General features: G+C 38.8%; 2 protein-coding genes across 2 annotated transcripts in view; one reads left to right on the forward strand and one right to left on the reverse strand.

The window, feature by feature from the left end:
* LOC128784327 (transmembrane protein 126A-like) overlaps nt 1-6,467 on the reverse strand; it is a 44,874-nt gene extending 38,407 nt beyond the window's left edge. The window contains exon 1 of the mRNA XM_053935822.1: nt 6,388-6,467. Within this exon, the coding sequence (XP_053791797.1) occupies nt 6,388-6,432 (45 nt within the window). The 5' untranslated portion in view covers nt 6,433-6,467. The remainder of the gene's footprint in view (nt 1-6,387) is intronic.
* Nucleotides 1-22,307, forward strand: part of DLG2 (discs large MAGUK scaffold protein 2) — a 984,977-nt gene that overhangs the window by 32,695 nt on the left and 929,975 nt on the right. The gene's annotated exons all lie outside the window — the stretch shown is intronic.

Raw genomic sequence — 22,307 nt, forward strand, 5'->3', positions numbered from 1 at the left:
TACCCAAGGTGTCTGAGCTGGCGACATATGAAGCACCAAGCCAAGAAAATCTGTCCTGTGTGTGGTACAAATGTTGCATGTCAGAGGAAAGGACAAGATTGCTCAAAAGCTTTGTTGGTGATTCCTGGTGATTAGCTGAAGTGTATGGGTGACAGCATAAGAATCCCAGTTGACACTCCACACAAATGAAAATATATACATCTTTCATGAACTGCTTGTGTGGGACTATAGCAGTTGCTAGAGTAACCTAAAGACAGGACTGTAAATATTGGATAAGTACATCCAGTACTTTAATGAGATAAAGTAGCTGCCAGGGTTCTTGGGAAGGTAAGGGACAAGCACTCCTCATTCAGCTTTGCAAAATGTATTGTTTATCATGTAGGGCTTTGTGGCTTGGGAATTACTACCAAGCCCCAGTTTCCCATTGGAGTGCCTTTGTGTTACCTCTTGTGTCATTCATGACCTTTTCTGTCAAGATAATTTCTTCCTTTTAAGATTTTGGTTGAAGGAGAAAATCAATCAAACAAGTTAGTAAATTTATACAAGAGATTGTGAATTAGCTATCTTTTTCACTCACTACATTTTCAGCTTTGGCCTCTGCAGTTAAGATGAAAGAGTGGAATTTGTGCCTTTTTCAGAGACTTGCCTCTTTGACTTATTTCTTTTCAGCCCAGGATGTCAAGTGTGTCTTGAAGTACCAGAGTGCTGAGGGGTTTTCTTCAGCATTTACTTACAGAGCTTGGTGTAGCATTAGGATGTGTGGTGAAGATTCCTGTAATAAGGCTGTGCTGTCTTTGTACCCTGTTTTTTTGCAAGTTGTCTTTACTTTCACTGAAGAAAGGCCTAAGAAATGAACTGTAATGGCAGTTTGTCAAACAGCAGGTTTGTGTTTGTGCTTGTAGTTTTGGGTATTGGATGTCATTTGGTGAGGAGATGGATTTCTGTTGAAATGGGACAGGGTTGTAAGGTACAGTAATAATGCTGTAATAATGTTATACCTGGTGCATTTTACATTTAAATGAGGAGTTGACATTAAATCAAGACAATCCTAAGGTACTAAGGAGGATGTCTGGGTAAGAAAAAGGGCCAGTGCCTTGAACTTTTGCTAAGCAGCGTGCGTGATAAGTAAAGGATTAGAGAGGAAGAAAAAAGATAGCTAGGACATGTATACACAGTTCTCAATGGGGTAAACACATAAATCCTGATTGAATTACAAATGTGAATAGACAATTTAAATACCTTCTAATAAGAATTGTGTTATATGGTTACACTAGGTTTGTGAGATAACCTGTGCTGGCAAAGTGCTCTCATCCAGCACCACTTTTAAGGAAAAATATAAGAACTGTAGGATTTCTCAGTGCAGATTCATATTCTGCAAGATTTGAACTCAAAAAAATCAGGTGTGAAAGTGTTTGGAAGAATCCTGTTTCCAGCATTGTTTTACTGTATAAGGGAAATACATGCTTAACTTGGCCAAAGGTTTGGAGATATGGTTGTTCCTGAATAAAAATCTCTTCACAGAACTCAAAAGCATTTTTGTAGGATTGTGATTCATTCCAATTGTCAACTTCCTCCAGTGTCTTCAGTGCCAGTCCTCATCATGTGTTTGAAAAATCAGTAGTATAAAAATAGTCACGATAAAAAGGAAAATTTTATAGTTTGACATAGTTGCTCTGCCAGACATCATCTTTTTGCTGCAAGAAAGCCTTAAAGAATATTAAAATTTATTGCTTGCACTGGACATGAGAGGTATAGTAGTTGCATATCTCAAACCCACTGCCCATCATTTATTGCTATATACTAAAACAAACTGTGCCACAAACTGCAATGCTTTTTCTCAAACCAAAAGATATTTGACAAGTGTTTGGCAAAGAAGAAAGTTTTGAGGAGTCCCTCACTAAACAATAAATTTACAATAATTCCCAACTAACTTTTTTTTTTTTTTTTGGCTTGGAAATACAATTTCCATATTGTGGTGAAAAGACCTAATGGATTTGCAGTATACAGGTTGTATCTTTAGGGCTCTCAATGGCACCAGGAGTGAATTCCAAACCTCTTGGCTGTGACTGCACAGCTGAGGGTGACTCTTTCTGAACTGGATAATGCTCTCATAAAGCAGCATCCAGGAAAGTGTGCATATCTCATGTGGAAGCAATATACACAAGTGCTGGGACTGAACAGATGGCTCACAAACGCAGAAGAAGTTACAGTCAGCAAATTCTTAGTCATTTGCTCTAAGTGTGGTTACATGACAAAGTTACTGCAAGGCAAGCAGGAATATGGATTTCCAGCAAGTTTATTAACTTCCCATGTGCACTCATACTGTCCAACCACTCTCAAAGAAGGTACTGACAGCTGAATTCTAGTTGGAAGTGTCTTTATTAGTGAACTAACCTGGGAGCACACATATTTCCACATGGGAAACTCAATCATCTACATGTAAAATAGCTGGAATGGTTTCTGACAAGTTTTTGGCCCATGTGACCAGCATTCTTTCCAACCATTCACAGCCCAGGGATCATCCTCATAAAACAGTGTACATGGTTGCTCTGTTCTGGAGGCTAAGAGAATTTTAAAGTATGAATCCAAGCTCAGCTCTAGAAGGTGATTCCAAGTGTGTGTAGTTGACATGGCAGAGCTTGTGCACTGCGGGTATTGGGTAACCTCTCACAAGCACTATCAGAATATGCCTTCAGACTCTTTTTCAAATGTTGCAAGTTGTCCCTGTTGATCTTAGAGAAGTGTATAATCTTTTGTCTAGCCTAAATAATATGCCTGATAGCAGTCACTCAACACCTTGTTTTTGTGGCTAAATTTGACTTTATCACACCACATCCAGGCAGATCCAGTGGCTTCTATAGCCTCTTTGGACAAATATGTTGTCTAAGAGCCCTGGTTAGCTGCTAGTTAATGCATAAAAAATAAGGCTCATAGAGTTCATGAAAATGGAAACCTTTGGAAAGCTTTTAATCCAGTCTAGAGTGAAGCCTGGACATAGCCCAGAAAGCCAACAGAGTCCTGGGGTGCATCAAAAGCAGCATGACCAACAGGGCAAGAGAGGTGTTTCTCCTGCTGTATTCTGCTTTGGTAAGACCCCTGCCTGGAGTGGGAGCTGCATCCCTCTCTGGGATCCTCAGCACAGGAAAGACATGAACCTGTTACAGCAGGTCCAGAGGAGAGTCATGAAAATGATCACAAGGATGGAACACCTCTCCAGTTAAGGAAGACTGAGGGGGCTGGAGCTGTTTGGTCTGGAGAAGAGGGGGCTCCAGGAAGACCTTATTGTGATTTTGTAATACTTGAAGGGGTTTATAAGAAGGATGGGGACAGACTTTTAGTAAGACCTGTGGCAGCAGTTCAAGGAGGAATGGTTTTAAGGTAAAAGGGGGTAGATTTAGACTAGATAAAAGGATTTTTTTTTTTTTTAATAGTGAGAGTGGTTGAGGTACTGGCACAGATTGCCCAGAGAGGTACCTGCCCTATTCCTGAAAACCTTCAAGGTCAGGTTGGATGGGACTCTGAGCAAACTGATCTAGTGGAAGATGTCCCTGATCATTGTGGGGAGGTTGACCTAGATGGCCTCTCAAAATCCTTTCCAACCCAAGTGATTCTGTAATATATTGGCCGTATTGACCATGAAGAAAGCTCTTTGGTTTGTTCTGGTTTAATCCCCTGAGCTTGTGCAAACCCCTCCATCCCTGTCAATCAAGATAAAATCAAGATGAATAATTTTAACAGCCACTGCTCTTTTCTGATCAAAGGATGGGCCTGGCAGCAGCAGTGTATCTTTACACATGGAACCTAATCTTGACTAAAGCTTCTTCTACATCACCACTTCAATGTCGTAGAAATCTTCATTTGGCCTAACAGTCAAATCTCTTCTGACTGCATTATCTCCATTGATCCAAGAAACACCAATTATTTCTATTAAACACAAGTATTTTCAATAGGGATTTTCTACATACTGTGCAAAACTTCAGCATTTTACATGTAATTTAGGTGTTCTATAATATTTTGATGATCTTTTCTCTGCTTATTTGCTCTGTTGAGACCAAGCATAAAAGCTGCCTTTTTCACAGCATCTGCACCACTAGAAAACTCAAATTATTTTAAGGAAGTAAAATCTTCCCATCCCAAACAGCAGTAAAAGTCCACTTTGTCACAGCAATATCCTAATGATGTATGTTCAAGGGCAAAGCTTTGATTAATGACAGCTGCAGTTTGGATTTCACTAATGGTGATTTTGTATCTCCTTCCAGACAGCTGCACACTTACTGCAAGTATCTAACTAGACATATTTATTATGCTAGTTTGGTTAAATAGTTGTATAAATGAAGCATATGGATACTTGTATAATTTGCATCTGCAGTGTGTGACTGTTATGTGAAGTAGGCTTCTAGGAGAAGAGTATCCATCCTCTTGTTGAGATAGTTCTATTTAGTTAAATTAAGGAGGTCTCTGATTAGGTTCCATAGAAAGAAAATACCAGTCTGTAAAAGGTCCTGGGAGGTGAAGGGATGCAGTTGTTTTCTATTCAAAAGCACATTAATACACTGAAAGTTGTCCAATAATTTCAGCTGCCCTTCCAAAGTGTTGAGTTGAATAAAAAATTAGCAAATTTTGGGTGAGCATAGCAAACTGTAAAGCAAGTATACTGCCTTCTATTAAGTGTTCTCTTTTTTATAAATGTGAAAGATTAGTCAGCAGTTGTGCTGATGGAATTGTTTGCAGGATTGCAACTGTAAATAGGATATTGTGATGATTGGGTGGGAGTAAAGCTGAGGTGAGACTGCTAAAATGACTGGTTTCACCTGTAAGTTGTTACTGTAATGTAAGTAAAGTGGTGGTTGTGCAGTAATTGTTGGGAACTTGTATTTTCCATGTAAGCAAAGCTGTAGAGAAACCATCACTATGATCCATAACACAAATTCTGGCTATTTTATTATAAAGTTGTGTTACATGAAATAAAGTGTGTCTTACTCTACTTTATGCCCAGGCATCTCCTGCAAAATAGAAACTCCCATCTCCATTTCTATTACTATTACTCTACCAATTTCTTTAAATATTGAGTTTTTGAAGTTATCTATTTGTAAACTATTTGTTATTTTATACACAAGAGAGAAAGTAATATAATAAGGTTGATTATACACATTGGCAGATGCCAAATAGTCTTCAGGGCCTTGATGTGCTACATTCCCTGACCTTGTCTCTGCCTGAGCAAGGATTCCAGCCCTTCTTGGCCTGTCTATGCTTGCCTCCTCCTTGCCCTAGGTGTTTTCCCCCACCACGTACTGTCACCTGCAGCATAAATCCTGATTTACCTTGAGGAAACAGGGCAAGAGTCTCACCACGCAGAAGGAATCTCCCATCAGTTATTTTGTGATTATAGTCAGCAGCGTTGCAATGCAGAGAAATATGCACAGACCAGTTTATAGCTTCAGAATTAATTTCTCTTGTGAGTTGTTACTAGCAGGTAAGGTGCAAAAAGCACATGCTCAAACACTCATTTTTTTGTTTAGGGACTGCAGTCATGGGGATAGTAAAATCCTACAAAGGTGGTGCTGGAGTTTTACACTCCAGCATTGCAGCAAACAAAGGTTTTGAGCTAGAGAAAGCACCCTGCTCCCACATCCTCAGCAGATTCCAACAAATTAGTGTTAATTCTCTTTTTTTCCTATGTGTACTATTAAGTGCATTCTCTTCACAAGCTAATAAACTGTAGTGGGTGATAGTGTCTAAAATGAAAGTATGTTAAGAAATATTTTACTTCCTATTGTTTATTGTTCTTTGTGTACAATACACTGTGCTCCTTAGGACAAGTAATTAATGCAGATGATGTGGTTTTGGGGGGTTTACTCTTGACGGGATGGTTTATGCCATACAAATTTATTTTTTCTTGCTTGACAAGGGCTGGGAACAGTGAGTAAGAGTTGTCACCAGGTGGCACCATTAACCTAAGTTATGTTTCAGTGAGCTGAATGCAATGAAGTTTATGTTCAAAAAGAATTTAGTAGAGAGATTGCTTTTTTCACCTTCCTTCGAAGTAAACACACAGTACAGAGAATAGGCCAAATACTTCTGTTCACTGGCACATTTTAGATTATTTCATGCATTTGCAGTGCTATAATGTGGTGAAGATTCTTCCCTGCTTTGTGTATGGTAAGTCAAATGCATGCCTGTATTTCTCCAGAAAACCCTTGCCTGCTTAAGAATTTTGCAATATATTTCACATCTGGTGCATCCAAAAGCAAAATTTCCCCTAGTGAAATCCCAGAACAAGACCAAGGAATTCTCAGATGAAAATACTTGTGTCTAAATATTGTTTGAACATTTTAAGATTATTATTCTATGAAGCTAAGCAATAGAAAATCGATTTTCCTTACTTACAGTGAGTAGCACCATGGGCAGTGCAGGGGAGATGACGAGCCCCATCCCTGGCTGCTGTTCAGAAGTGGTGCTGGTCCCCTCTGCATCAGAACTGCTGCAGCCTCCATCAGCCTGCGCTGCTTCTTGGCGTTCACAGGGTGGTGTAGCTGTCCTCTGAAGCAAGGAACAAAACTTTTCCCCTTGCAGACATTTAAATAGCTTGAGTTGAAAAGTTAGTGTTTGTTTTGAAAGGGTCGGGTTGCTTTTTAAATGGCTTTCAGTGAATTTTATCAGCTTGATCCTAAGATAGTAAACATCATGGTGTTTTTTCTGAACAGTGATATTAACCTAATGGCAGGAGACTAGGGTGACCCTTGGGAAACAGCAAATTCTTGTCTTCTGATCAGGTATTAAAGAAATGCAGCCCATCAACCAGTTCTTTCTGAATATGCTGGAATATTTAAAGTCAGTGCTGTTTTAGCTAGCAACTCTGGGATGCTTTAAAGTGTGGTTGTAGGGTGCAGGTTGTAGTTCCAACTTAGCTTGTAAAAGTAAGCAGGAAACCAGGGATTTATACTTTAAAGGATTATTTCATTAAGTTTTTATTAGAGTGGAGTCATGAAATAGATATTGTTCATGTGAACTGTGAATCGTAGAGTCACATCAAAGCAATAGGTTGATCGTACTGGGCCATGTGCTCCTATTTCAGTGATTTCAAGGGCATTACTGGGTAGCATTTTATTGTACTAAGATGCAAGTTGTACTGTAATTTAAGTTATACTTATTTTATGTGGTTTTTTTTTTTTTTTTTATCTTTGCTTGCTTCTCTGGTCAGCTGTGAAGGTCACTGATTATGCAGTCTTTGTGTCAGTGTCCAGTCCATGTATTGAACAGAGGCAGTGAGTCTATCCTTGGGGATTCTAAAACCCTGAGTGGATTCAGCTCTGAGGAACTTGATCTAGTTACTCCTGCTTGAGCAAGGAGGTTGGAGTAGGTGTTCTCCAGAACTGCCTTCCAATCTCTGCCACTCTAGCTCTGTGTCTAGCAGAAGAAAGCAGAAAATATTCTGTTTGTCTGGGCAAATAGAATTTTGGAATTTCTCTAATTAAGCCTGTGAAGTGTCCTGTGTGGAAACTGCAGAATTGTTCTCAGGTAGACTCCTTGCTCATAAATATAAGAGCTATATTCAGAGCATTTGGAACGAACAGTTCTTAATGAGAGTTACATTTTGCTGCAGTTTTTTACTGATGTTTACCTATTACAATGCAATAGACACTTAAATTCCAGTTTGTCTTCATCCCCTAGCAAAGCAGAAAATGCACATAGTGAATCTTTCTACCAGGCACTGATAAGCAGTGGTATTTTTTTTCTTTTTAAAATTTTTTTTGGGTTGGTTAGTTAGCTGGTTAGGGTTATAATGTAGAAAGATTCAGCAACACAATATCTTAAAGAAAAATGCCATTAAGGATCTGGCAAAAATATTGTCATTTCTATACCATCCTATGTGTACGCTCAAACCTTTTCAAGTTTCAGTGTGCTGACTCAGTGGGCATTTTAAAGAGCAGCAGTAGCAGTATTATTGCAACCATGGTCTAAGCTAGAAAGTGATGCAGGTCTTGTAGGGAAAACAAGAGCAGCCAAGTAGGGTTTCTTTGACAAAAAGAGGGTATTGCCTGGAAGGGTGTCTCCCTGATGTTGCTTTTATTGGTTTATGTAATAAAAGGCAAATGGAAACAGTGACATAATCAAATGCATCTGTGGTCCAAAAAATGTTATTTTTTTTCACTCTTTGAAGGATCCAAATGGGGTATTAGGAATATTACTTCTGAGTCATGATGGGACTTGTTTATTATTTTCCTGTTTCTCTCACTTTTAAATGGAGACATGGATGTGGCAGCAAAAAGGAAATAAATCTGATGTATAGGTATCTTTATCTAGGATGCTGCTTTCAGTAGAATCCTCAGCACTATAAAGCCTGTAAATCATGTCATAACATAAATCCTAAATTCCTTGGTGTCATAAAACACTAGTAATACTTTAAACCATTTCTTTTCACTATTTTCCTGGGGGGGGTTAATTTTTGTATTTCCTCTATGTATTTATCCACATTATTTCACATTTCTGGTTTAAATTGCTTTACTTTTTTTTTAGTTTTCATTTTCTGTGGTCAGTAGCAAGTCATTGATTTTGTACAGGCATCATCTGGATTTCTAGCAAGTACTGCAAGGACCCAAATGTTTTCTTGGGTGTGATGCTGCAGGCAGCTGCCTGTGCTTATAACTGATTATGTTCCTGACAGCTTTAAGTAATTGCTGTTTGCATGCCTGCAAGCCTTCACTGAAACTGAAATTCTTGCACAAGCCCAGATATATCAGGAAAAATGTGGGCAAAGCATATGAAGAAAGCAATTTATCCATCACTGACAGTCTAGCAGTGCATAACAATCTTTCAGTGGCTGGTCAATGGTGAACAGGGCTAGTGGCAGTTTCATAATGTGAGATTTGGGGTCAGAATGTCTATAGGACCTGTAAACCTCCTATTTGTTTTTCAGAAGTATATCTGCACTCATACAGACAACCGATGAATAGTTTATATTTTTTCTGTTAGGAGTTTGCATTCAGGTTATTATTTATCCAATGCTCATCGAAAGTGTAGCAGAACTAACAGGTGGTAGTTTTGACTGGAATGGAGTAGATCTGAGTTCAACTAACCATAAACTTAAACAGGGGGTTTTCAAGATTCCTTACCTGGATTAAACTTTTTGTGAGTGATTTTTCTTCTTAATTTCTTTTTAAAGTGAATTGACAATAGCTAAAATTATTTCTAAATTACATTCATATTTGGCAAGGACTGATGACTGAAAAATAATCATGGAATATATCAGATTGGAAGGGACCCATGAGGCTTATTGAGTCCAACGCCTTGCTTCTCACAGGACTACCTGAAGTAAGCCATATGACTAGGAGCAGCATCCAAACATTCTTTTAACTCTGGCAGGCTTGGTACTTTGGTCATAGAATCACAGAATCATAGAATGTTGAGGCTTTGAAAAGGACCTTAAGTTCCAACATCCCCTGCCATGGGCTGGGACAACTTCTACTAGACCAGAGGTTGCTCAAGGCCTTAGCTAAACTGGATTGGAACTCTGCAGCCTCCCTGGCCAACCTGTTCCAGTGCCTTACCACCCTCACAGTAAAAAACTTCCTCCTGTTATCTAAACCTTAATATTGCCTCTTTCAATTTGTAGATTTCAATTTCTTTTCTGAATACTTATGGGAAAACATAAAGGCATTTTAGATATATCTCTGGACTAGGCAGTAACTGGCTATTAGTTTCCTGTTTGGGGGAATGGAGATGCATGTATCCACTTGTTTTCAGTGCAAGGTACTGACCAAGATACCAAGTGACTGGTACAGATTTCCATTCCAGCTGCATTCTGAAATTTGAATTTTCAATCATCTCCTCCTCTCTAGGTTAATTAATCAAATTTAACTGAATTCTGTCAACTGCTCTACTCCTTCTCCAAGTAAAGCAAAATGCAGCAATGCCTGACACATGCTTGTGTATCCTGATTTTTGAAATAGGTATAAATTTTTATATTTTTTGGCTTTGTTTTACTGGCTATGCATCAGATACCCAAGAACTTTCTGGAAGAACACACTCATAAAATTCTCACAGGGATCTCTGTGGTTCTAATATCATTGGCTTGCCCTGAGTTTTGATTAAGTCTGAAAGCAAGCTCACAGAGGATACTGGTCACCCAAATGGCAGTGAAATAATTTTTCCATGGCTACAGCTAAAGGAGTTTATAGTATAATGTACGGACAGACAGACAGCGTGGCAGAGGCAGGCTCTAAAGAAGACACACAGAAAGGTGGACATAATAGTGTTTGGACATGTTTTTAAAGGATCCAAGTAAATTTAGGCTTATAAATATGCCAAAGAGCTGTATCTTTCTCATGGAAGTTGATAATTAGTTTGAGTGTTGGAAAATGAAATTCTCATTCAGTTATAGTAGCACACAACTCTTTTCACTGTAGTTGGGAAGCACTGACTGTGCACTGAGGAGACAGTGCAAAGTCAGTCTCTGCTCTGCTGCTGCTGTTCCTTTTACACCTGAAAACTGTGTCATGGGGAACCCCTGGAGCTTGTTCTTCAGAAAATGACTCTGAATTAGATTCCTCCCTGTGCCAGCAGACATCCTTTCAACCAAGGAAAATATTCTGCCGTCCTTGAACTGTTAACCTATGAGATGGAATAGCCAGCTCAGTGTGTTTGCCTAAGTCCACTTCTCAAGAGTCAGGGACTGTTTGCTGACCTCCTGGCCAGGACAACTGCTTCTTATCTGCTCTCGACCTTATTTGTTCTCTTTTACTTGCAGCTCTGCTGCAACTGAATTTTCCACAAATTTAGCTCTGAATGACCTGAATACGCAAACCTTCCTAGTCATAGTTTACAGGGAAGGTCAACACTATAACTGAAAATAAATTAATTTGGCAGAGATGTCTGTGTCTCTGCTGTGCTGCCCTGGTGGGAGTCAGGGGTGGGTGAGTGTGTTCATTAAAAGAGGTCCCTCCCCAAACTGGGTTTGTTAGTGAAACCCTAACTATGATGCTGTGCTTGCCATGTAGGTAGAAAGTAGGTAATTCTGTAGAAGCTTGGTAACAACAATCACATCTGTTCAGCTGTGGATGCTTTCTATGCATAGCGTTTATTTGATTGGGTTTTTTTTCAGACTTGTCTTCCCCTGTACATCTGTATCAATAAATTATATTTGGTAAACTCAGACCTACCAAAAGAGGGGGGAAAAATTTCTCTGGAGTCAGTTTCTTCTAACACTCAATATGTTATTGGGAAATATGTCATCTAAGTGCCTCTGTTTGTAAAAAACCTGTCTTTAACTGAAAAATGGGTTTCATGGAGAAAGCTAGAGAATTAACACAGAAAAGCAGAATAGAAAAATCCTGGGAAATAAGAAGCAGTATTGCTTTTCCTTTCATTGCTGTTGTCTGCTTCTGGGAATTAGATTAAGTAAACCTAAAAGACAGGACAGGAGAAAGAAAAGACATCCAAAATTCATACTTACATTAATGGAACAATATCCTGAAAGGGAAATCATGCCAAAAGTTGCATCTGTGCCTTTTGCAAGATGGTGATAAAAAAGCAAAAGAAATCTCTCCATTTTCAAGATAGCTTCAAAAAGAAAGCAACCAGACATGGAACTACCTTCCACACTTCATTGCCAGCGGCTCTTGCATGTGATGTCCTTGGATGCCCAAAAGATTAGCCAGTTTCATCTACCTGGCCCATGTCACAGGGATCAAAGACATTTCTCCATCTACAAACTTAAGCTCATGGTAAGTATATCCTTTTACTAAGTTGCACAATATTTTCATAATAAACAGTGTTCCTGCTTTTTATTTTGTAATTACACTGAAGCACAAAGGTATTTGTGTCTGCCAATAGTCATGAATCTATTAAAAGAAGGAAAGGCTGTAATACAGTCTGAGAAAGATAGCTTTGTGAAGTCTATTATGAAGTACAAGAGTTGATATTCCTTTCTTTTCTTTTTCAGCTCTCTGAAAGTGAAGAGAACAAATTGAAAGTTAGAGTCTGAGAAGAATAATAGGGACATCTGACTCTTGATGGGGGCAACAGTCTTCTCATGTAGCAATGCATTATGAGCAGCAAAAAAGGTATCCTTTAAAATTACTTTGTGTTCTCAGGATGAACAGACAGAACACATGCCATGGGAAATTTACATCCACTTTTTGTTTTCATTAATTAGGAATCTGTTAAAAAAATCACACAAAAAGCAAAAAAGTGCAGATTTAATCTGTGATTTGGTGATCTCATGTATTCACCAATCTTGAAGTTTCGTCTGCTGTAATTTTATTGATTTAATTGAATGGCAGTTTTTGTAGTAAGTAGGGCAAGTGCATTTTCCTTCTCTGTTGAGGTACAAGGCCTTTTCCTTCCAGTTACTAAATCTCAGTTACAGTTCATTTACAGCAGAAATCCAGAAATTGGATGAAGTTTCAGCCTCTCAGTGGTCATTGACTCAGGACCAGATGGAGTAGAGAATAAGGTCACATTTTGATTGGAAAGGCATCTGATTGTCAGCTGCAACCTGTGAAAGATCAAGTCAGGGACCTAAAATCATATAAGTGTTTTGCACTTGACTGATGTGAAATTCGTGTTCGCGTTTTGGTCTGGTTTCACAGAATTAAATGAGAGTCTACATTTGTGGTGGCATGTAGTCAAAATTGCTCTTGGCCAGCTGGATACCACATGCCTTTCTTGAATTCAGAGAATTATTACACTGGATCATTAAACTTCTAATTTAATGCTCATTATACCTGAAGAAATTATTTTCCTCTCTTGCTGCTGTATCCTTTTCTGCTTTTCTTACTGCAAGTTTAATAACTACCGAGCCTATCTTCCTCTTAAGAAGAAACAACTGCTTTTAATCTAACAGAAAACATGTATTCTTGAGAAATCAATGATTCTGTCATCCTAAACATGCTGCCATCAACACTGAAGATAAATCTTGATCTCATTTAGATTCTGAATTACTAAAGGTATGGGGCATCATAATGTTTTCCCTAGAGGCCAAAGAAGGTGGAACAGTCTTCTCTGGTCTCTTCTTGACTTCTCACAAGATTCTTTATGGCCAGGAAGTTGTGGTCCTTGAGATGTCTGTGCTGATGCTTATCTACAAGCCACTTATCCAGCAACTGTTTCTTAAATTCTTTCCTGAAGTGTGAGGCTGCCATTTTCTGGATGTATCTCCATGTAGGCACATCTTCATCTTTACTGGTTTCCCAGCTGAATTTCTGCTCAAAGTGGGTTGATCGAGGTGGATGTGAATCAAGCACACAGCTGGGCACTCCTCATACTCTTCTGTATTTCCAGATGTAGCTGACTGTCATTGTGGAGGGACTTCACTGCTCTTTATAGAGGATTTAGCCTCTGCAAGAAAAGGGTCACATTCTGACTAATCAAGAAAAACCATCTGTGTGCAGTGAGAAGGGTGACATGAAGATTTCACTTGGCTCATCTAGGCTTTGCTAGAAAGTCACAGGAGTTTGGAAAGAGTTTTAAAGTAGGACTGGGATGCATGATGTTAGAGGAGGCTTGGGATGCAGAGAGTCTATAGGGACAGTATTACAAAGTTCGTATAAGACTCTTCTGTTTTAGCTGTGCTCTGTTGCTGTCTTTTTACATATCAAAGAGCCTTTCTGCTTACAATATAATTTCAAGATAAGTACTTGTTTCTTTCCTATAGCACTAAAGATATCCCAGTGCCTCAGGCTACATACTTGGGAGAAGAATGCTCTTGTGTAATGTGAAAATAAAGCTGGTTACTTAAGACCAAATGGACTATATAGAAATGTCTTTTACAAACAGAAGTGAAGAAATGAAAACCAGACTTCCTCTTCTTACACCTAGATTAAATCAGTGAGGTCTATGTCTGACTTTATCTTGCAGAGAGGCTCTAAATGCTTTCCTGATGCACACCTGAGAAATTCTTTTATCTGTGCATGTCTTACATTTCAGGTTTGCATGCATCAAAGGGAGCCTATTCCTGGCAGAAAGCATTAGCTGATCTTTAGCAAGTCCCTCAAAGGATCTGAATGGGCTTAATCTTTACCCTCAACATATGTACTTCTTCTCTCCTCATACTCATTCAATATATTTCAGTCATTTAGTGAAAATGAGGGGTCTTAATGTCTTAGACCAAGCATTAATCTCCTGCAGTACACTGGCTGTTCAGTAGCTCCTTGACTTAATGAATGTTACCTTCTCTCTGATTGAGTGTCTCCATCCATGTAAGTAAATATTTTATATTTGAGCAGCCTGGGCTAGTGGGAGATGTCTCTGCCTATGGCAGGGGGCTGGAACTAGGTCATCTTTCAAGTCCCTTCCCACCCAAACCATTCTGCCAATCTATGTTGAATATGTTTAGTATAAACACCTAAACGGTGCAGAGATGTGCAGATCACTGAGACCTGTTGGGCTGATAATTAAATAGTTTGGATGCCATCATAGATTTGGGATAATGAAGCCTTACAAGCTTTGTTTTCCTATGTAACAGCAAAAGGCAGAAATATGATTGGAAGAGAATCCTGGGGAAATATTCTCAGAGGTACTGGGAAATCACAGAAAGAAGGGGAGAGGAAGAACTCAAAGACAAAAGCAGGACAAAAAGGTAAAGGCAGTGGCCTAAGGAAATTGAATTCAAAATCAGCTCACTGAGGAGCAGAAGAAAACATAGTCAAAAAAAAAAAAAAAAAAAAAAAAAGCACAGAAAACAAAGGAGAGAAAGTTATATGATTAAAACTTTGAAGAAAAATGTCCGTGAGAAGAGGAGGAGAAAAGGAAATGCATAAATGAAAGGAGGTCATGAGAATGTATATAGCATTTCAAACTAGATGATTTGTCTTTTTCAGATTTTTTTCTTATTTTTACATGAAAGGAAGCACAATTTTGAAAAGTAAAGACTGAGAGGGAAGAGAGATACTGTATGTATGTGTGTGTAAGTGGTCTAACTGTCTTTGGATATGGTGGAATAATGATGCATAGTGAAGGAGAATAGTATCAGCTACTCACATTATGAGTTTTACTGATAACTGATGTATTTTGAAGTTATAATGGCAGAGTGAGCTTCAGTGATCCAGATTTTAGAAGTCCACAGTGACCTACTCTGAGCTGGCTGTCTGAGGGTTATTTATTATTAGTGGGAAGAAATAACCTCTTTTTAAGAGATTCAACACTGCACTTACAGAAGTGTTTCCCTGCAGGGAGCTGAGTCCCATTTGAAAGGTGGGCCAATAATACATATTCTGTTTTATCAAGTGTTCAAAAATATTAATAATTTTCATTAAAATTGTTCCATATTGACTGTTTCAAATGTCAGTGCTGTATTCCCCTCTACTGAGACACTCCTCTTATCTTCCCTCCTGTCCTTCTTTTAACATGGGAGAAACATTAGGGATTCCATTATTGCAGCTCAGCTCAATGTAAAGGAGAACTATTATTGGAAAACTATTGAGAAGATCTTGGCTAGTATTATATGATTTCCTTGGTATTTAATAGCATTCCAGAGATATTGAATATACCCACTTGTCTGACTGCAGATGCTGCAAAAACCAGGGATACAAGACCCATGAACTCCTTGTTTTGGGAGGACTTCTTTCTCAGTGAAAACATTTATTTAAAAATGCACAAATATTGTGGTGGTTAAGTTATTTTGAGGGGTCTCTATAGCTTGATATGCTTGATAATCTGCTTTGGATACTGCCAGAATCTGGCTGAGCTTCAGAAGCGCCAGTTTCCTTTCTCCAAGGGAGCTGTCTCCTGGGAATACCACGAGACCTCCTGAGAAGATCTTTGGGTCATTGCAGCTCCTGTTTGACTGGGCTGTTGGATATCTAGGAGCTTTGAACAAATAGTGAAGGTCAGTGACAAAATAAAAAAGGAGTAGGAGTATAAGTTGTCCCTCCCCAGCAGCAGGGTAGCCAAGGATGTGAACCAGACTATATTTTATACATGGTTATTTCTGCTACAAATCCTTATATCCAGCCCTTCAGAGAAAAATCCATCCCAGTTAGGCACAAGATAAGTGAAAGCCCAAGTTCTGCATTTGCTTGTAACAGAGTTCTTTGTGTAAATCATTCTGGCTTATACTCTCACTTGCTTTTAATACATCATTTCATAGTTGTTACTTTTTGTGATGGGTAAAATGCATTCAGAAGATGCACTGGGTTTTCCCCAGTGTAACACAGGTTGTTTGCAATAGCAGAAAAAAATTGAATGTTGCCTCCTCACAAGACTCCTTCAAGTCAGTGTTACCATTTGTCACAGTCTGTACTGAGTAGCTGGAACATTCACTGCCATGAGAAAGAACCAGGCTGTCTCCTACATTTATATTTGTTCGTATCATACAGAATTGGGTGCCTGCAGTAAATTTGTAGATTCTTGCTTCTACCTGTCCTTGTGGGTCAGACTGGATTCTGCCACAAACTTTCAGACTGCCAAATCATTGACATGCATGGCTCAGTTTCCCTTATTGTGAAACAGGGATCATGATACCTGCCTCCCACAGGCAATGTTGTGGTGGTTGCCTCCAAGTAAGAATTTTTTATCTCTTGAAACATTTTTGGAGATTTTTTCCCTTGTCTGTGAGAAGGTTAATTTTGAAGACCACCATGTCTGAGGAGATAGAGTAACAGCCTGTGCTGCAGGAACTGTGAGGAGTGGGTCTGGGGAAGGGTATTGTAGTAACAGGGCTCCGAACTTGGAATTCAGAGTTGTATCTTAGGGCTGAGGTGATAGGAAAACCCATAATGAATCACAGCCATCTAATTTCAGAAGTGCTAACATGACTTTTTTTTTGTGATAGTCATAAAGAAAAAATAACATGCTGTGTGTAAAAATGGTGAAAACATTCTATTTTATTCAAGATATTAAATGTAAAAGCATGAAAGGATGAAATTATTTCATTTGTAGCATTCAGTACAATGTTCAGGAGAAGGGAAGAGAAAGGGAAGAGAAAGCAGTCAGGACTCTTGAAAAATTCGTGTGGTTTAATATAAAAGGAGATGAAAGAGAAAATGAAGCAATTTGAAACAGAACAAAATCTAAAATATACATGGTTCTTATTTCAATAAGATGACAAAATGTTAATGTATTTATTTAATAACATAGACACGTTCTTAAAACTGTTTTTGTTTGCCTTTTTGATTAGCAGTTGAATTTGATGATCTTAGAGGTCTTTTCCAACATAAATGATTCTATAATTCTGTGAATGATAGTAAAAATGATGTTTCCTCCCAGCTTTCAAAACAGTTGTTAGCACTGATAGCCAGATTTCAGGGGTTTGGTTTGCTTGTGTTGTTACCTGAGATAAGGGACAGTTAAACACCAAGTTTGGGCTTTTGCAAAGGGTGCCATGAAGAATTGCTGAGGGATCTCTCAGTATTGCTGGTGAAGCAAACAGTACTTCCTGAGGACTGACCCATCCCAGACCCTTCCCTTTATCTGACATTTTTGTGATGATCCTGATAACTTGGTTTGAGCCTGAGTTCCCACTAAACTTACACCTTGGATCTCTGTTGACTTTCCATGGACAAAAAGATGTAGAACCCTATCCACCTCTTTGTCCCTCAGTCTCTGGAATATGTGATCTACTTATATCAGGAAAAATCAACCAGCCATAGTTCCCCAGCTCCCTGTCCCTGCTTCCTATGAGGGCCCACCCTGACCTAGGTGTCACCTCAGTGATTTTTGAGTAACTCCTTGATGTGGATGCAATGGCTCATCTGTTGTGGGACCTGTGAGAGTAACCTCAAAGTCAGCCCTACATGTTGATATAAATACAGATGTCAGGTTTTACTGCTGTGCCTGTGTATCCTATGGATATATTCTTTCAGTTTAAGTGTCCTTGAACTGATATTTTCTCTGTCTGGTTGTAACTGGAGATAGAAGAACAAATTATTTTCTCCTCTTATGGTGATATAAATGTGGATCAACTTCCCTCAGTGCGGAATTACTCAGCATAGATAACTCTGCAGCCTGCACTTGTATCAGTTCATACTGATGTGATCTGCTCCTGTGGTATGCGCTGTGCTCTTCTTACCAAATATTCAGCATTTGGCAGCATCAGGGAATTTGATAATTTCTTTTTATTTTGCATCTGTCTATGTGTGTGTGTTACGGATGCTTCAAATTGATGCAACCTTGACATTTTCAGTCATTTAGAGGACGTTAAAAGTGTGAAAATGTTTTAATTATCCTTAAGCACTTTCTGACTGAAGATATTCCACTTGCATTGTCCTGCTTCACAGAGATGCAAAACTCCTTTCAAACCAGTTACTAGACTTTTGCTCTGCTATTGAATTTTGCGTTCTGTGATTGCTTTTTCTTCCCTTCAGCCATCTCTATCTTCAGTGAACCTATTTGTTTTATACTTATAATTCTGAATGTATCCCTCTGTACATTGTAAGTCAAAGTGGCTACATTCTCACTCTTCAAATGTCCTTCAGTAATATATTGTGCCCACATTCTCTCTGTGCCACGCAGTGCATTCACCACAGACTGAAACAAAATACAATGAAGCTTGTGCCAGCATCTTCCTCAAGAGATCTTGAATCTCTCTGATGAAATTTGCATGTGGGAAAATTTAATTCATCTGTTTAGTTTCTCCTAAGAGCAACTGAGAACACTATTAGCTACTATTTAAAATGTCAGCACTTCCCATAACTACCACGCAGTAGCGCCTTGCATTGCCACAGTTTTCCATTGTATTCAATAATTAAAGCCTGTTAGTAGAAGAAAGATGTTTCTATTTGGCATATCTTGACTTTTGAACACTTTCTGTCTTGTGTGTCGTGAGACAGAACTGTTTGCCAGCTGATCATCACTGCCTGCCAGTGCCTGTCTTCAAATCGCATTAGACAGATTTGTGCTTCTGTACCATGTCACAGGGAGTGTTTTTCATATCTCACCCTTGTCAGAGCATATGGCTTTGACCCTGAACCTGTTAAACTGGAGAAACTACATTGAGTCAACAGTTTTCAAAGTTGTAATCAGGTTAACCAAACACAAGTTCGGTAAAAAAGATTTCGAGCAACATCATTTACATCTGGGATGATGCTTTATTCTTTCTGAGTCAGCCTTTCATGACTGCTGATGGTCCTCTAGCTAGGATTGGAAACACTGCTAGCGGTAGGCATATCCCATTGCTTCTTGAAGGATTCTGTAGTCATTTGTTATTTCTATGTCTCCTGAAAGGCCCTGCTTTTACATCAGATTCACACTGTAAGTAATCAGTCCTTTTATACCCCCAAGGATGCTGAGTGCCCCTAGAAAGGTTCAGAAAAGATGGCTGCACTACAGGGAAGACTGTCTGCTTATGAAATTCTATTCTGTAATGACGTATCAGCAATGATGAGGCTTGACCAAATTCAGAAATTGTCATAATCCCATTAGTTTACCTTGCTGGAAGCCCTTACAAAGCAGAGGATAAAAATCTTAGATTCAATATTCTGGAAAAGCTTCAGTTACTTGGGTGAGGCACAGACCCAAGTCCTTTATGAAGTTCACTCTGGGCCAAACCAATAGATCACTGTTTCCATTCTACCTCTCATCTGAAAAGTGTCATCTCTGATTGCCCTGTGTCGCCTCAGGCAGCTTTTCTTCATTGTGTAGAAACCATCTCACCACTCCATGAGCATCTGGAACCAGTTATGGTGTGTCTTCTCAACCTTGTTTGGACTGGATTCCACACAGGGTCTCTACACCAGACACAGCATCAGCAGTTATTAACTAACATCCCTGATACACACATCTGAGAAACAAACTAAAAACTTTGTTAAACTTTGTTATGACAAAGAACTTTGGCATGACATTTTTAGGCCAGATGTACAAAAATACATAGGTCCCTAGGTGCCACTAATTTCAGCTTAACTCAGGTGGATTTGTGGACCAAAGGCTTGACGTCTTACATATTTACAGCTTCCAGATGTTTTTGCCTTACAAGAAATCATGATGTGGTATGTGTTGTCTCACAGCAGCCTCATGGGGCTTCAGTGCAGATGACAAAGGTGTTTAGGCACTTGTATCTGCAGGAGGTCATCTCCTAGAATCTATAAAATATTTTTGCACACACTGACTTTTAGTAAAATTTGAATTCTTACAGTTTGCATGTGCTTTGGTAAATCCCACTCACCATGTTGCTGTATTATTTATGTGCCTTCAAAAATCTTGCCCAAGGATTCCTGGTGTAGCAAGGGTCATAAATCTCTTCATATATATATTTCCACACCTATACATATAATAGCAAATACCACCGAGTCTTCCACTTTGTTCCAAGTAGATATCAGGCCCTGTTCAACTTTGTAACTCAAGTCATCATTTGCATCAGTACAAAGCAGGCCAACTTTTTTTGGTTCATAGCTATGATTTGTCTACTTAATGACACTAACAAAGAAAACCAGCTCTAAATTCAAATTTGTCAGTCAAGATGCCTGCTTTAAGTTTTTGGAAGGGAAAAAATGTTGGACGTTATCTCACCTGATCACGTGGGCATGAAATAGGTGAAAAATGCTACTTCTGGGACAAGTCACTGAGAATTTTGATATAATAGTGTCTGTCACTCACTGCACAGGTTCTGTAGCACTGGACAATGAGTCAGCAGTCCAGGTAGGGAATGAAGAGCAAGGGCATAATAATTATTTTTGACTAGAAGTGGGTCACCCATCAAAAGAGTTTCCTAAGCAGAGTAAGCCCTCTTTTACAGCCTTCTGGTAGAGATGTTGGAACAATGGTCCTGGGTAAACTTATCCTGTGGTTTCATCCACTGTACCCTTTTTAAAATTAAATTTCCTGGCTGTTTTATGGAGGAAACATCTAGCCAGGCTTTGTTTTATCTTTTCCTCTGTAACTGCAATGCTGTTAACAATTCTGGCAAATATTTCCTATCCTGTATTTTCATTGTTGTCAAATACTTGCAGAATTGCAATTTTGTATGTATTAAATGACTTGCAGTAGCATTTATGCAGCATTGCCTGTCATCCTGTAAAGTCTCATTCCCGTACTCTTAATCACCATGCATTACTTTATTCGGTGAGTACTATTATTACATGAGTATTACTGCCTTGCTTTTGCTTCTTTCCAGTCGACTAACTTTAATCCTAAGTCATGCTGAGCCTGTCCTGTCCACAGCTCAGTAAAATCAATATAACCATTTCCATTGCCATAAGGGCTGCAACATACTACACTCTTGGAGTTATTACTTCAGTACTATGGGGGACTCTTGTGCATGTGTGATGTGTCTGCTCTTTGTCACCCAATAGTCCTGTCCTAAGTCCTAGGGAGTGACTTAAGATGAAACAAATAATGTTAAGTTTATTTTTTTCTGGATCTAGGATATTTCTTTATTTTTTAATTAAAACAAACATGATTATGTGTTATCTTGTTTAAGATTCAGCTTCTTTTATCAGATGCCCATGTGGAATACACAATACAATTAAGCAGAAACTTCATTTTCTCATTTTGTTCTCTATCACTGTCTGGTAGCTGCTCTTCATTTGGGAACTTCTAAAAATACAATTAAGGTACAGGTGACATCTTTCAGTTCTTCTATGAAAAAATAGTATGCCCTAGGAACATCCAAGGTCATTCATCTGGCTGTACCTGTTTCTATATTCTTTTTGCTTCTCAGTGTAGTGCTAAATCAACCAGCAGTTCTTTGGTCAAAATGTATGGATAAATATTATAAGCTTGTTGCAAGTCTTTCCAATTATTCTATAGATTTGCTCTGCTGAAATGTCAAGTTTAAAATAAGCCTGTTGCCTTCCTTTCATTCCCTCTGCCTTGGAAATTTGGCTCAGAAAAGCAGCATCCATCAATAGATTCAGCTGGAGCTGAAGTGCCAAGAGCTTGCAGATTCTGCTCTTGGCACAGCCAGGTGTGCAGTTGTGAGCAGGGCCCTTCTTCTCCATGCTGAACTTTGAAGGAGCCTCTGCTGAAATTTGCAGATATGGTTTTGTCCTTTTACTTAATTGCCTCCACATTTTGAAGCCTGTAGTGAATATTGGCTTGACTGGCAGCAGTAATCAAAGAGCAGAAAACCTCTCATTTGTGTCTGCATCTACAAAGCTGCACCTGCAGAGGCCTCTATCCAGTGGTTTTTTTTTCAGTTTCCAGCATTTCATAAAAGAAACAAAACCACTTTTAAAAATAAGCTATAAAAGATGTTTCTCTTGTGTAAATTGGGAGTACAAAGAAACATCTATTTAATAGAGATACTGTGAAGATTAGGTGGTTAAATATTTAAAGATCTTTGAAAGTGTCTGTAATTATATTCAGTGAGTACAGCTTAAATGTTTTCTTAGCTCTAACAGGAAACAGAAACTCAAAGTGGTTGTGTGTAACTG

The sequence above is a fragment of the Vidua chalybeata genome, chromosome 2 (genome assembly GCF_026979565.1).
Source record: "Vidua chalybeata isolate OUT-0048 chromosome 2, bVidCha1 merged haplotype, whole genome shotgun sequence".
Lineage (NCBI taxonomy): Eukaryota > Metazoa > Chordata > Aves > Passeriformes > Viduidae > Vidua > Vidua chalybeata.